At 62.7% G+C, this 11,929-nt stretch overlaps 1 protein-coding gene across 4 annotated transcripts; it reads right to left on the reverse strand.

Annotated features, from left to right (window-relative positions):
• Nucleotides 1-3,939: 3,939 nt before the first annotated feature.
• On the reverse strand, nucleotides 3,940-11,887 carry EFNA4 (ephrin A4). 4 transcript variants are annotated; one of them, XM_047840699.1, is made up of 4 exons: nucleotides 10,761-11,887; nucleotides 8,428-8,723; nucleotides 8,042-8,110; nucleotides 3,940-5,033 (listed from the first exon to the last, which is right to left on the reverse strand). In XM_047840699.1, the coding sequence occupies exons 1-4, from the start codon at nucleotides 11,201-11,203 to the stop codon at nucleotides 4,915-4,917; spliced, it is 927 nt and encodes a 308-aa protein (XP_047696655.1). In that variant the 5' UTR covers nucleotides 11,204-11,887; the 3' UTR covers nucleotides 3,940-4,914. The 4 variants fall into 4 exon arrangements, with proteins under 4 accessions (XP_047696655.1, XP_047696654.1, XP_047696653.1 ...); XM_047840698.1 differs by lacking the exon at nucleotides 3,940-5,033 and adding an exon at nucleotides 6,412-7,591; XM_047840697.1 differs by lacking the exon at nucleotides 3,940-5,033 and adding an exon at nucleotides 6,414-7,591 and having other exon boundaries at nucleotides 8,038-8,110.
• Between the last annotated feature and the right edge of the window lie 42 nt (nucleotides 11,888-11,929).

Here is an 11,929-nt window from a genome sequence, read left to right on the forward strand (position 1 = left end):
CTCTGGTCACAGGGTCTTGGGTTCTCTAGGGATTGGGCCTCTGTGCCTAAGATCAGGGCCACTGTCCCCATGCCTGGCACCGGATCTGAGCCTAGGCCTCTTTCTGTGGGTTCTAGGCCTCCATTTATATCTGTGACTCAGATCTTTCCTGACGGTGACCCACAGTAAGATGTAGATTTTACAATACAGCACACACACACACACACACACACACACAAGCACATGCACACACATTCACATATAACCAGAACAATACGTTTCATGAGACAATACTTAGCCTTACTGCAGAGGATGCGCTCTGGTATTTGTCTCCTGTTCTAATTTTAAATCTTTTTTAAAGAAAATAAAGGCCTGGTTGAGACCCCTCAAATTTATTCTTGATTTCGCCACCCCAAAGGGTCACAAGCTATAGTTTGAAACACTGGTGTCAAAGGCCTGGGCCCTGACGGGCACTTGGCTGTAGGGCAGGGACCTCTCTGGGGCTGGGGTTCCCTCCACGGGGCTGGTCCTCCCCCTAGGGCCTCAGCCCCCCTTCTCCTCACCTCCAGGCTCAGCCTGAATCTCCCTGGGCCCCTGAGTCTTGCTGGTACACCTATGGCCCCCGTGTTCTCTCCAGGGACACTGGATTCAGGCCCCGGGGAGCTCTCTGAATGCGGTGCCTCACTCCTGCCCCCGCTCCTGGGACCAGGGAAGCCGGGAGCAGAACAGGTCGGGGGCAGAGGGAGTACTCAGGTGGTGTGTGGCCCAAGGCGGCTCCCAGGACGCGGGGTGGCAACCACAGAGCTGAGCTGTGTTCAATAAATCATGGAGGCTAGGGGCTGGGGGAGGGGGAGACCAGCAGGCAAGGGGGGGGGGGCATAGATAAATAATTCATTAAACAAATAAACAAGGAGCCTGTGAGAGGGAGGACTGGGCACGCGTGTGCGCGGGGGAGGCAGCCGGCGGCTCCAGACATGAAATATTCACGGGTTCCGCACCTTGCCCAGGGCCCGTGCGTGTGCCCAGTGCGGGCTGCGGGCGTGGTCCTAACACGGAAAGCTGGTGCCCCTGAGGAGGGCGCTGAAGGTACCTTCCTTCCGACTTTTCCAAGTATGTGTGTCGCCTGGCTACGCGGTGCCCAATGTCCTGCGCGGACGCGGAGCCCCCACGCACGCCTGCGGGCAGGGGACACGGCAACAGGGGGCGCTGCGGCGAGGTCCGGGACATGAGACATGAGAGTACAGGGCTTGGAGGGCTGCTGGGGTGTAATGACCTCCGACTCTAGCCGCACCCCGGGCCCCTGTAATGAACCCGGCAAGCTGCATGGTGGGGGGGGGGGGCCTCTGGGGCGGTACACGAGGGTGTGGGTGAATCCCCAGTGTGCCTCAAGAAAAGCTGAGGTGCGGTGGCCTAGCAGTGAACAGGGCGTCTGCTGGCTCCCTCAGTGCAGCCTGACTCTTGATCTCAGTGTTTGAGGCTCAAGTCCCATGTTGGGGGAAGAGATCACTTAAAAATAACACCTTTGTTTTTTTGTGTTTTTTTTTTTAATGTTTATTTATTTTTGAGACAGAGAAAGAGAGGCGGCGGGGGAGGGGTGAGGGTGGCAGAGAATCCCAAGCGGGATCCACACTGTTGGCAGAGAGCCTGACATGGGGCTCGAACCCACAAACTGATGTCATGACCTGAGCCGAAGTCAGATGCTCAACTGACTGAGCCACCCAGGCACCCCCCACCCCACCAAATCTTTTAAAAAAACAAACAAACAGGATGGGCTTGGGTTTGAATTCCAGTTCTACAGCTCATTGGCGACTCTAGTTACCTAACTTCTCTGGGACCACGTCTTCATCTGTAACACAGGCAGAATAATGCCCTTCCTCAAGGAGCTGGTTCTCATGGGAATTAGGACCCACGTCTGGGAAGCACTCAGCACAGTGTTGAAGCCCTATGAGGTGCTTGACTCGTGGGGTCCTCATGGCTGTCATTTGTATTCATTTATCTTTAAGAATATTTTATTTTCAATATTTTTAAATTTATTTATGTATTTGTTAGAGAGCATGCGCGTGCCAGCAAGTGGAGGAGGGGCAGGGAGAGAGGGAGAGAGAGAATCCCACGCAGTCTCCGTGCTGTCAGCACAGAGCCCGACGTGGGGATCCACGTCGAGAACTGTGAGATCATGACCTGAGCCAAAATCAAGAGTTGGACACCCAACCGACTGAGCCACCCAGGTGCCCCTAAAATGTTTTAAGTAATCTGCACATCCAACCTGGGGCTCGAACTCATAACCCAGAGATCAAGAGTCACAGGCTCCACCTCCACTGACAGAGGCAGCCGGGTGCCCCTCATCACTCATCACCATTCGTATTAAGGCATTCTCTCCTGAGGTCTGCCCATGAGAGACTAGCCCCAGACTCCCTTTTCCGTTTGTTCTCCTGCTCTCCAAGCTTCTCTCAAAGCTGTCACAGTGGCAGAGCTGGCCCAGGGCTTGGGGAGTGGACGGGGGGGGGGGGGGGGGGGGGGCAGGAAACAATTAGATGGAATCCGGGGGAGGGGAGGTTTCAGCCAAAAAACAGAAAGTCCCCATCCTTGGCAGTATAGAAGGAGGGGTCCTTGACCTTCTCAGGCCACAAAGCCTCTTAACCCCTAAAACCTTCCCTCGATCCAGACTCTATTCTCTTTCCTGCCACCAAAATTACCTTTCTAGCAGGTGGCTGCAAAGAGACAGAGGGGGTTGGGGTGGGGTTTCTGAGCGGATCACAGTGCCCCCTGCCCCACGACCCCGGCCTCATTGTCCGAACTCTAGCCCCCACCTTCTGCCTGGTGGTCGGCGGCATCCCTGGTGAGGATGGCTGTGCCTGGGCAAGAGCTGGGGAAGTGGTGCCCCAGGGTGGGTGGGGGGAACCCAGGCTGCAGAGCACCTTAGAGGGGCAGGGTGGGGTAGCAGGCCTCCTGGTAGGCTCCAGCATTCCCAGCCCTCTGGAGTCCCCTGGAAAACATCCGCTCCCTGCAGGAGAGAGCCAGCAGGCAGGTCTGAGCTGGCCTCTCCTCCACAGACAGAACAGGTTGGGGGAGGGGGCCTGAGGTCTCATGGGGAGTGGTGGTTGCAGCCTCTGTGTCTCCCCTGGGGAGCCAGGGACAGAGGGCACTACAGCTTGGGCACACCCCACCATAGCCGGGGCCCCAGCCCTTGGCCTCCCTTGGCCAGCCCGCCGCCAACTGGGGAGCCAAGCGTCTGGGCCCCCAAGTGTGAAGACGGTGTCTGCCCACCCCTTCCCAAAGAGCCAACGTCGGTTCCCTGCTTCCCCTCCCCTGGGCTGGGCAGGTCCGGGCTAATCTGCACGAGAGCTTCGCAGCAAACATTGATCTGTAATAAAACCACAGTGTGTGTTCAGGAGCAGGGATTCCAGACACAGAGAGGTCCAGACAGCACACTTACACACTCTCACACCTACGTACAGACACAAACATGAGCCCCAGGAGGGCACAGGCTGAGCACGGACCCACTCGGACCCACCCCCACACACACAGGCACACTGGGTTCTCCACATCCCCTCCCCGCTTAAACTTTGCCCTTCAGAGCCCAAGTCTTCTCTGAGAGCCCACTTTCCCGTAGCACTTCATTCGTGGCTCTGTAGTGGCATTTGCACTTGGCATTATAATTATTTGTTGGACAATGTGTCTTCCGGAGTAATCTGAAGAATCCTTCAGGGAAGGGATCTTGTCTTGTGCAAGTGCCTACCCCCAGCACGCAGCGTGCAGCCTGGTGTTTAGTTAGTAGAGAAGGGGATTCGCAAGTCATTGCCGAGTTGATGCCTGGGGAAGAAACGCACCCAGCCACTGGGCCGGCCGTGTGTGGAGTCCCCAGCAGCACACAGCATAAGCAGTGCCCGCTGCACATGCCTCTGGCCCGGACTTCTGGCCCTCCCCCCCGCCCCCTGGCCCCACTGCCTCCAGGCTTCCTCAAAGGGCCTCCTCTCCGCCCCTCGGTTCGGGGTGAGACCACGAATCTAAACTCCACCTGAGGGCTGGCAGGCAAGCTAAGGGTTAATGACACCTCATTAGCGTTTAATTGGAGGCAGGAAGCTGTCCTGGCACCAGACAGGTGGGCAGGCCCGCCCCTGGCTGCAAGCAGGCGGCCCTAGTCCCAGCACCCTGCTGGGCGTGTGGGTGACTTGGCCCCGGAGACCCCCGCCCAGCCCCGGGCACCTCCCCCACCATTTGCTTTGTCAGTTTAGTCGCTAGGCGGTAGGGACCAGCCCTCCCCATCTGTCAGCAGACGTCCAGGGGGAGAGGCGGACTTCTCTTTCCGCTCTTGCTAGGCTGCGCCCCCTCGCACCCGAGGGGACACCGCCGGCTGGGAGAGGGGTGGGGTGAGGAACTGGAGAAAGAGAGAGACTACGGAGCTGCTGCGGGATAAAGTCGGGATACAGACGCGCGACAGGGCTGGGATGTGGGGCTGTCTGCTCAATTTGACCTTAAATGAAGAGAATGCAAATGAGGTGCAGACGAGATGCAGAACAGGAGGTTCTCGGAATTAGCATTCCGAGCGGCGGCGGCTCTGCACCCGCGACCCCAACGCCGTCGCCCGTACTCCCCCAGCCCCCAATCTGCCTGCCCGGGGCGAGGGGCACTGACCATTACTTTGAGTGAGAAAAAGATCTCCAGAACGACAGCAGCTTGGTTGGGCCAGGGCTGCGGGACCTGGGGGGGGGGTCTGGGCTCCACCCCGCCTCCCCGCCCCCAACCCAAACACCACCCAAGCTGCCTCTGGAGCTCCGGCAAAGACCACTCTCCGGGGTTACGGTTGGACGCACCGTCGGTTGCTATGGGGACCCCCTCCCCGCGTCCAGGCCTGAACCAATGGGCATCACCGCTGATGACCTCATGCCCCAGGCCCCAGGATTCAATTGGCTACTTGGAAGCCAGGGTGCCCCTCTCCTACTGCGTCACCGCTGGGAATCCCCCGACGCCCCCAGCTGCAGTGGCCTGCCGGAAGAAGGGCGCTGGGAGCCCACGATTTGGTGAATGAATGAACAAGTAGAGGAAGGAAGGAATCACTGAAAGAGAAGAAAAAAAGAGAGGGGTCACACAGCCCAAAACTTGGGGATTTCGCTTCTGCGCCCCCGGAAAGCGTGGGGCAGGCCCCCGGGTCGCAGAGTCTCCCTCCCCGGCTCTGGCGATTCTTCGTGACGCAAAGAGGACCAGAGTCCCCCAACTGCTCGGGAGCGACCAGGGCGGGCCCAGCGAATCGAGGGCCCCACCCGGGGCCGTCTAGCGCCTCTGCGTTCAGGGGAGATCGGTGACGCCCCAAAACTCACAGGCCTGCCCAGCCTCCTGGAGCCGCGCCCCAGAACGCGCCTCGAGGCCTTCTCATGGGTCGGGCCCAGACCCGGAAGGCGGCCCCGCACCTTCAGCCCGTCTCCGCCCCGGGAGCCGGAGCCGACTGGGCCCTTGCTGTCGGGGGCACGCCCCGGGGCCGGGCCGGCTGTCCGCGCAGGGCCAGGTGTGGGGAAGGGGCCGTCTCACAAATGCCCGGCTGCCTGCCGAGGCGTCCGCACAGGCGCCCGTGGGGAGCCGGGCGGCCACCTGCCACCCGCACCCGCCTTCTCCCCGTCGGGGCCGCTGGCAGCGGGGCGAGACCCCCACGGTCCTCAAGGGGCGGGCAGGGGCTATTGAGCGGTCGCCCCCGCTCGCCCCGCTACGGCGTCTAGGGGGTGAGGAGGAGGGGGACGGCGGTGCCTTCGGTTTCCAGGGCGACGCACGGACACCCCCCCCCCCCGCCCCCGTGACAGTGGAGACGCAGCTCGAACCCGGGACCAGAAGACCGGGCCGTGGGTCCTCCCCCAGCCCCTCGCGGTCTGGGCTGCGGGCGCGGACACACGGGTGCGCCGGCACCGGCAGACGGCGCGGGGGGGGGGGATCTACGAGGGGCCTCGAAGGGGGGACGGGGTCCGACTGGAGCCCGCGGTGCAGCCCCCCACCCCGTAGGCAGAGCAGGGCGATCAGCGAGGCGGACCCGGGTCCGACCTGGGTGTGAGGGGGGGGGCTTTGCGAGGTCAGACTTCGCCCCCCCCCCCGCGCTCCCGCCCCCCGCGCGCTCCCACGCCGCCTCTCGCTGCCGCAGCCGGGCGAGCTAATCGGCGCACCATCCACCTATCGATCGCTGGCTCGGTGCCACGCGGGCCGGCACGGTGCCAGCGGGGGCTGCGGGGCACCGGGGCGGGCGCGGAACGGCCGCGGGGGACCGGGCGCCCCTTCCCCTGGCTGCACCCGGGACACGTCCAGAAAGAGGGCTCTGGTCGGGTTTGGGCGGGGGGGGGGGGGGGGATCATAGCCTGGCCTGCCAGGGGTGGGAGAGATGGCGTGGGGCTGAGAGCAGAGGGGGCCCTCCCTCCTCGGCCCCACCCCCTCCTCCTTATAAAAGCGAAGAACAAAGAAGCCGCTGGGGAAGGAGGCTTTGATCTGACCCCACCTTCGCAGTTCTAGGCCTGGTACCGCCCAGACTGCCCTTGGGGAGGGGGAAGGATGCCCAGCTCGCAGGACCCAGGCGCTCTGAAACTCGGGTGCGGTCTTTCTGGCAGCCCTTGCTTTTGCCCCGACACCCTGCTTGGTGCTCCCGGGGCTTGGGCAGTGCCTGGAGCAGGTGGGCTGTCAGGAGCAGCTGCCCCCTCCCCGCACAGGAAGCCAGCTAGGGAGGTGGGAGGGGGCGCCGGGCTCTACAGCTGCTGCTGGCACCCACCCCACATCGCCCAGAGGGGTGCCCTCGGCCTGGAGCGGATGGCCAGGGCACAGCTGGCACTGAGGTCAGGCAGAGCCAAGCTGAGAGCAGAGGCCGCAGGGAGCCCCGGTGTCAGGGAAGGAGCCAGGGAAGGAGCCGGAGGGCGGTGGGTGGGGCAGAGCAACAAAAAGGGGGGTGGTTTATTGAGGGTTTGGTCCAGACACTTATAAAAATACAAACTGGCATGATGTCCAGCCTCATGGCAAGTCTGTCTTCACAGAAGACAAGCGAGTGGCACCCCCCGCCAGGGTCGGGGGGGGGATGTTGCCCCAGGGAAGTGGCCCCCAGGGTGCCGGGCACAGGCCTCAGCCTCTTCTTTGCCCTGGTCTGGCAATCCACCTGTCCCAGGGTCTTCGGTCTTGGCCCCCAACAGGCTCAAGGATTCCATCCCACCAAAATCCCAGTCCTTCTGGGGGGATGGGCAAAGAACATCAAAGCAGCGGAGGGAGACCCTGTGTTTGTCCTGCCTGGGCTCCGGGGGCGGGGGAGGGGCACGGGGGGGGGGGGGGGCAGGGTGGTGTGCAGCTCCCTGCAGCAACTCTTCAGCCTGTGATAAGGGGCCAGCCCCTGGAAGGTCACCTCGGACCCTCCGACCGCCCCCATCACTCTTCCATCGGTCTGGCTGGCTTGACGCTGGGGGCCCTCCTCCAGGGAGTCTTGGGAGGGCTGTCGCTCCTGGGGTGGCAGGAGGGGTCCGCTGGGCTCAGAGAATTCGCAGGAGACGCAAAATTGGGAGCAGCAGCAGCAAGAGACAGAGAGGGCTGGGAGCCCCTCCCCCTTGCCACCCAGAGGTGCCGCTCTCTCCAGGGCTTCCGACTGGATGGGCCGACTCCGACTCTGCAGGGGGGTGGCACTGATGGGCTCTCCCTGCCAGCAGCCTCCTCCCTGCCCTCCCCCTAGGCTGTTCCCTCTCGTCCCAGTTCAGCCCAGGGCTTGAAGGATATTGCCCTGGAGATGCCGTCCCTTGGCCTGGCATAAAGGGGTACAGTTGGGGGCACCTGGAGGGCTCAGCCGGTTGAGTGTCCGATCTGGCTCTGGTCACGATCTCACTGTTTGTGAGTTCGAGCTGTCAGCACAGAGCCTGCTCCGGATCCTCTGCCCCTCCCCCACTCACACTTTCTCAAAAATAGACATTAAAAAATTTTAAAAAGGGGTACAGTGAAAGCTCCCACAGAGCAAAAGGCCCCACCTGGGCCCCTCAGGGTGTGATGTTCCCAGACTCTCCCCACTACTCCCCTCACTCCCAAGGGCCCAGAAGGGCTGCCCGCCCTGCCCCAACCTACTTACTGCTCTCCTTGCAGCAGACAGACACCTGGAGCTTCAAGCAGCGGCCAGAACTCTCCGGGGCCGGTACCGCTGCGTGGTGGGAAATCGGGAGGAAGGCGTTAGCACAGGCCAGTCTGCACGCCTCAGACCCTGCTTCAGACCCTTCCGGTCGTCTTCTCCCAGGTCCCTGGAAAGCCTGCCCTTACCTTTGGGCCACATCCTGGTGCCAGACTCCCTGTGCCCCCATCACGTCCCCTTCCCCGGCTCCTCCTGCTTTCTCCTCCTCTTGGTAGACTCACCCTACGTGACCCGCCACTCAGTCTTAGACTCAGGCCGCCTGCGCACCTCCACCCGCCGCCCCCCCCAACCCCGGCCCCAGACACCATCAGTGTGCCTTCCTCACTCACAGATGTAGTAGTAGGTTTCTCCAGGCAAGAACTCGAAGCCAAGGGAGAAGGGTGTAAAGCGCTGAATCTTCTCTGAGAATCGAACGGGACCAAAGGGAGCGAAAGGGAGGGCGCACTCCCAGCGCTTGAAGGCGCCCGGGCCCTGGGCCTGGCAGGCCTCATAGCCCTGCCGGTCCACCATGTATAAAGCAAACGTCTCGGGGCCGTCCGGGGGCCCTGGCCCATCATAATGTGGGCAGAAGATGTCTAGGTAGTCGTTGAGGACCAGCTCCACCACCGCGTCTCCTCCGAGCAGCCTGCAGGCATAAGGCAGGTGTGGGCTGAAGGGGCAGGGCACAGGGCACCCGGGGGGGCGTAAGGGCCCCGGAGAGACCCCTCCCCATGGCCCCCGCCAGCCTCTCCCCCACCCACTGGAGAGGGAGCGGCTCGGGAGGGTCTGCGCTTCCCAGCCTGACAACTCTAGAGAGACAGTCGAGAAATGGACATAATCACTACAGGTCTTGAGAGGTGAGGGGACCGCAGTGCCCACTAGCACGAGGCTCCCACACGAGAAGGCCACTCACCACGCCCTACGTTTTCAGGTTGGAGCTGCCGCCCAGCTCTGTGGCCCCAGTGCCCAACAGAGCGTCTGGCACAGCACCCTGTACTTGACAAATGCCAGGTCTGGGGCTGCTGCACAGCTGGGCACGGAGGGAGGGGTACACAGCACAGTCATGGCCTCGGAGAGGGAGGCCCGGATCAGCATCCGCATCAACAGCAACAGAGAGAGAAAGACTGCTTTGCAGACCTCAGTCCAACACCGGAAAGATGCCACAGACAAAAAAGAAAGAGGGAGTGGATGGAGGTACCTCCTTTTTGTTTTTCCAGGACAAGGAAATGTTGGACGTGGAGCAGAAGCCCTTCCAGATATTAACCCACCTTTGGCCTACTCAGGACTCCCGTCACCTCTTGGGAGCTGCCTGTGGGAGCCAGGACAGGCGGGAAGGGCTGTCACCCCCTTCCCCCTTCCCTGCCATACACACAGTCCAGCCTGACTCCCGAAAGGCCTCTCGCTATCCCTCAATGGGTGGTCTAAGGACCACCTGCATCTGGAGCTCTAATTAGAAATGCAGATTCCTGGGCTCAGCTCAGACCAACTAGAACACGAGCCGGGCCCTGGTTGGATTTGTTCCAGATCATCCCTAGTGCCTGGAAAAGTGTCCTGCCCAAACACTCAATAAGTATTCGTAGATTGAATGAATGAGCCAGAAACCTCAGGGTTCCGGGCTAGGAACCTGAGTTTCTAACAAGTTCTTCAAGTGATTCAGAGGCACTGGTCTGGAACAGAGAGGGGGATTCGGAACTGGAGGACAATAGTTGTTATCACGTGGTGCTCCTATTGTAATGACCTATGGGAGGCTGCCCTCCCCAGGGGTCTTGGGGCTGGAAGAGGCCAGAGCTGAGGTCTTATCTCCCTACAGCCAGCATCCTAGCACACGCCTGGCACACCGCACACTGTGTAACGCCTGTCGGTGAGTGAGCAAACGCACAGTCACAGATTGTCTCAAGTATCAGAAAGGCAAACAGATGGAGAAAGCAGAGAGAGGCACGGAGAGCTGGGGAAGAAGATGAAAACACTCGAAAATACCGAGGTTCAAAGGCTTGGGAGAAAGAAATAATGATTTTTATCTGCACAGCCTGCACCTCGTTTGCACACGTGACCTCAGCCAGCCCGCCCGATTTCCCGGGGTACCAGGTGTTATGAGCCCATTTTACAGACGAGATAACTGAGGTCGGGGAGGTCAACCGACTCGCCCGAAGGTGATTCAGCTGGAAGGGCTGGGCCGGGACTGGACAGAATTAGAAGGGCGGATAGTGACGGAGATGAAAGCAGAGACAGCGAATGAGATCAGGAGACGGCGAGCGCCGGAGGGGAGGCCCAGCAAGCAGGAGCTTCAACCACGCTCTTTCACGAGAGGAGAGCCCCCTCCCTCCCTCTCCAGACCGCGCGCCCCGGCTCGGGCAGGAGGGCGGGGGAATCAGCCGGAGAGAGGCCAGAAGCGAGGGGGCGGGGCTCGGAGCGCAGGCCGAGGCCCCCCCAGCTCCCCGCTCTCCCAGGTCCCACCATCCGCCTGCGGAGCCGGGGTCCTCCGCCCGCCCCCCAACACGTGCGGGCGGGGGGAGCCCCGGGCGCGCCTCGCCCCTCCCCTCCCCCTCCCCCGCCGGCTCAAACAAAGGAGCCCCAGCGCGCGGCTGGGCGCAGGCGGCGCCGCGCACGGAGCGAGAGTGGGGCGCGCGCCCGGCCCGGGAGCGCGCAGGCCCGGCCCGCCGCCGCCTGGGTTCGGCCCGGCTACCTGGGGTTACTGGAGTTCCAGTAGACGGCGTGGCGGAGGCCGGAGCCCCCTCGCAGCGGGGAGCTGAGGAGCGCGGCCCAGAGGACAGTCCGCAGCAGGGGCAGCAGCCGCATCGCCCCCGGGGTCCGCTCTGGTCTGGTCCGGCCGGTCCCGGCCCGCTTCGCTGCCGCGGCGAGAAAGGTACAAAGTGGAGGGGGGGGGGGGCGGTGCGGGGCTGGGGGTGGGGTGCGGAGACTCGCGGGCCACGCCCCCGGGTAACTTTCCACCAATGGGGGCGCACCCCCGCCTCTCCGCTCAGAGCCAACTCCTGTTAACCCCCTGCGCGCCGAGGCGCACGCCGGGTTCACCCCGCTCCGACCCCGGCTGCGCCGCGTCGCGAGGGGGCGGGAGGGGCGACGTGGTCCGCTGCTGGGAGTCCGTTTTAGGGAGGTCGCGCCTTTCATGTCTAAGTTAGTACCGGGTAGGAGGCCTTATTGCAATTTGGGGGGACTGAAATAGGAGCACGCGCCCTCTGGCCCCAAGAGGCCGGCGAGGGTCTCCAAAGCCCGTCCGCCTCTACCTGAGAATGTTGCCCATTTTTTAATGCCGGTCCAGGGATAGCGCGAGTGTCGGAAGGGACGGATCGCCTTCTGGGATTTCGCCCGCCCCCATCCCCCCTTACAGGGCCTTAGTGGTGAGCTCGTGCCCATCTCGGGCTTGGCGCTTGCCCCCTTCCGCCCCACACCTTCGTTCTGGGCTGGGGGCCCGCGCGGCCCCATTCCCGAAAACGAAATAATGAGGCCGATTGCGCCCTATACAATGCACCTTTGTTCCCAAGCCCTCAGGTGGGGCGCGGGGTGGTGGGGGGGGGGAGGAGGCAGGTGCACGGCCTTGGGATCGTGGGAGCCGCCGCCCCGCCCCGCCCCGGCTCCGGGGCTCTGACAACACCAGCCAGATCCACTTTTCCCAGCCACTGGTCAGGGGGTGGGGACGGCTTGGCCGCTTGGTTGATAGCCGCCTGTGGGGGCCGCGCAGACCTGGGGGCGAGGACTTGGCGACTGGCGGGTGGCACGGGGTTTTACAACTCCCCGTGGTACTGCAGTGCGCACAGGCCTCCCAGGCCGGGCAGAAACGAGCCGCGAGCATCCCGGGGACACGCGCCGAGCCGGCCTCGGACTCTCGCCCTCCCC

Source organism: Prionailurus viverrinus, chromosome F1, assembly GCF_022837055.1.
Source record: "Prionailurus viverrinus isolate Anna chromosome F1, UM_Priviv_1.0, whole genome shotgun sequence".
In the NCBI taxonomy this organism is placed as follows: domain Eukaryota; kingdom Metazoa; phylum Chordata; class Mammalia; order Carnivora; family Felidae; genus Prionailurus; species Prionailurus viverrinus.

Excerpts from the sequence above, each read along its gene's own strand:
- EFNA4 (XM_047840697.1), bottom strand. The coding sequence starts at position 11,203 with ATGAAAGGCGCGACCTCCCTAAAACGGACTCCCAGCAGCGGACCACGT. Across the intron at positions 8,724-10,760 it reads TGGAACTCCAGTAACCCCAG|GCTGCTCGGAGGAGACGCGG; the intron begins GTAGCCGGGCCG and ends TTATGCCTGCAG. Across the intron at positions 8,111-8,427 it reads AGAAACCTACTACTACATCT|CGGTACCGGCCCCGGAGAGT; the intron begins GTGAGTGAGGAA and ends CCCACCACGCAG.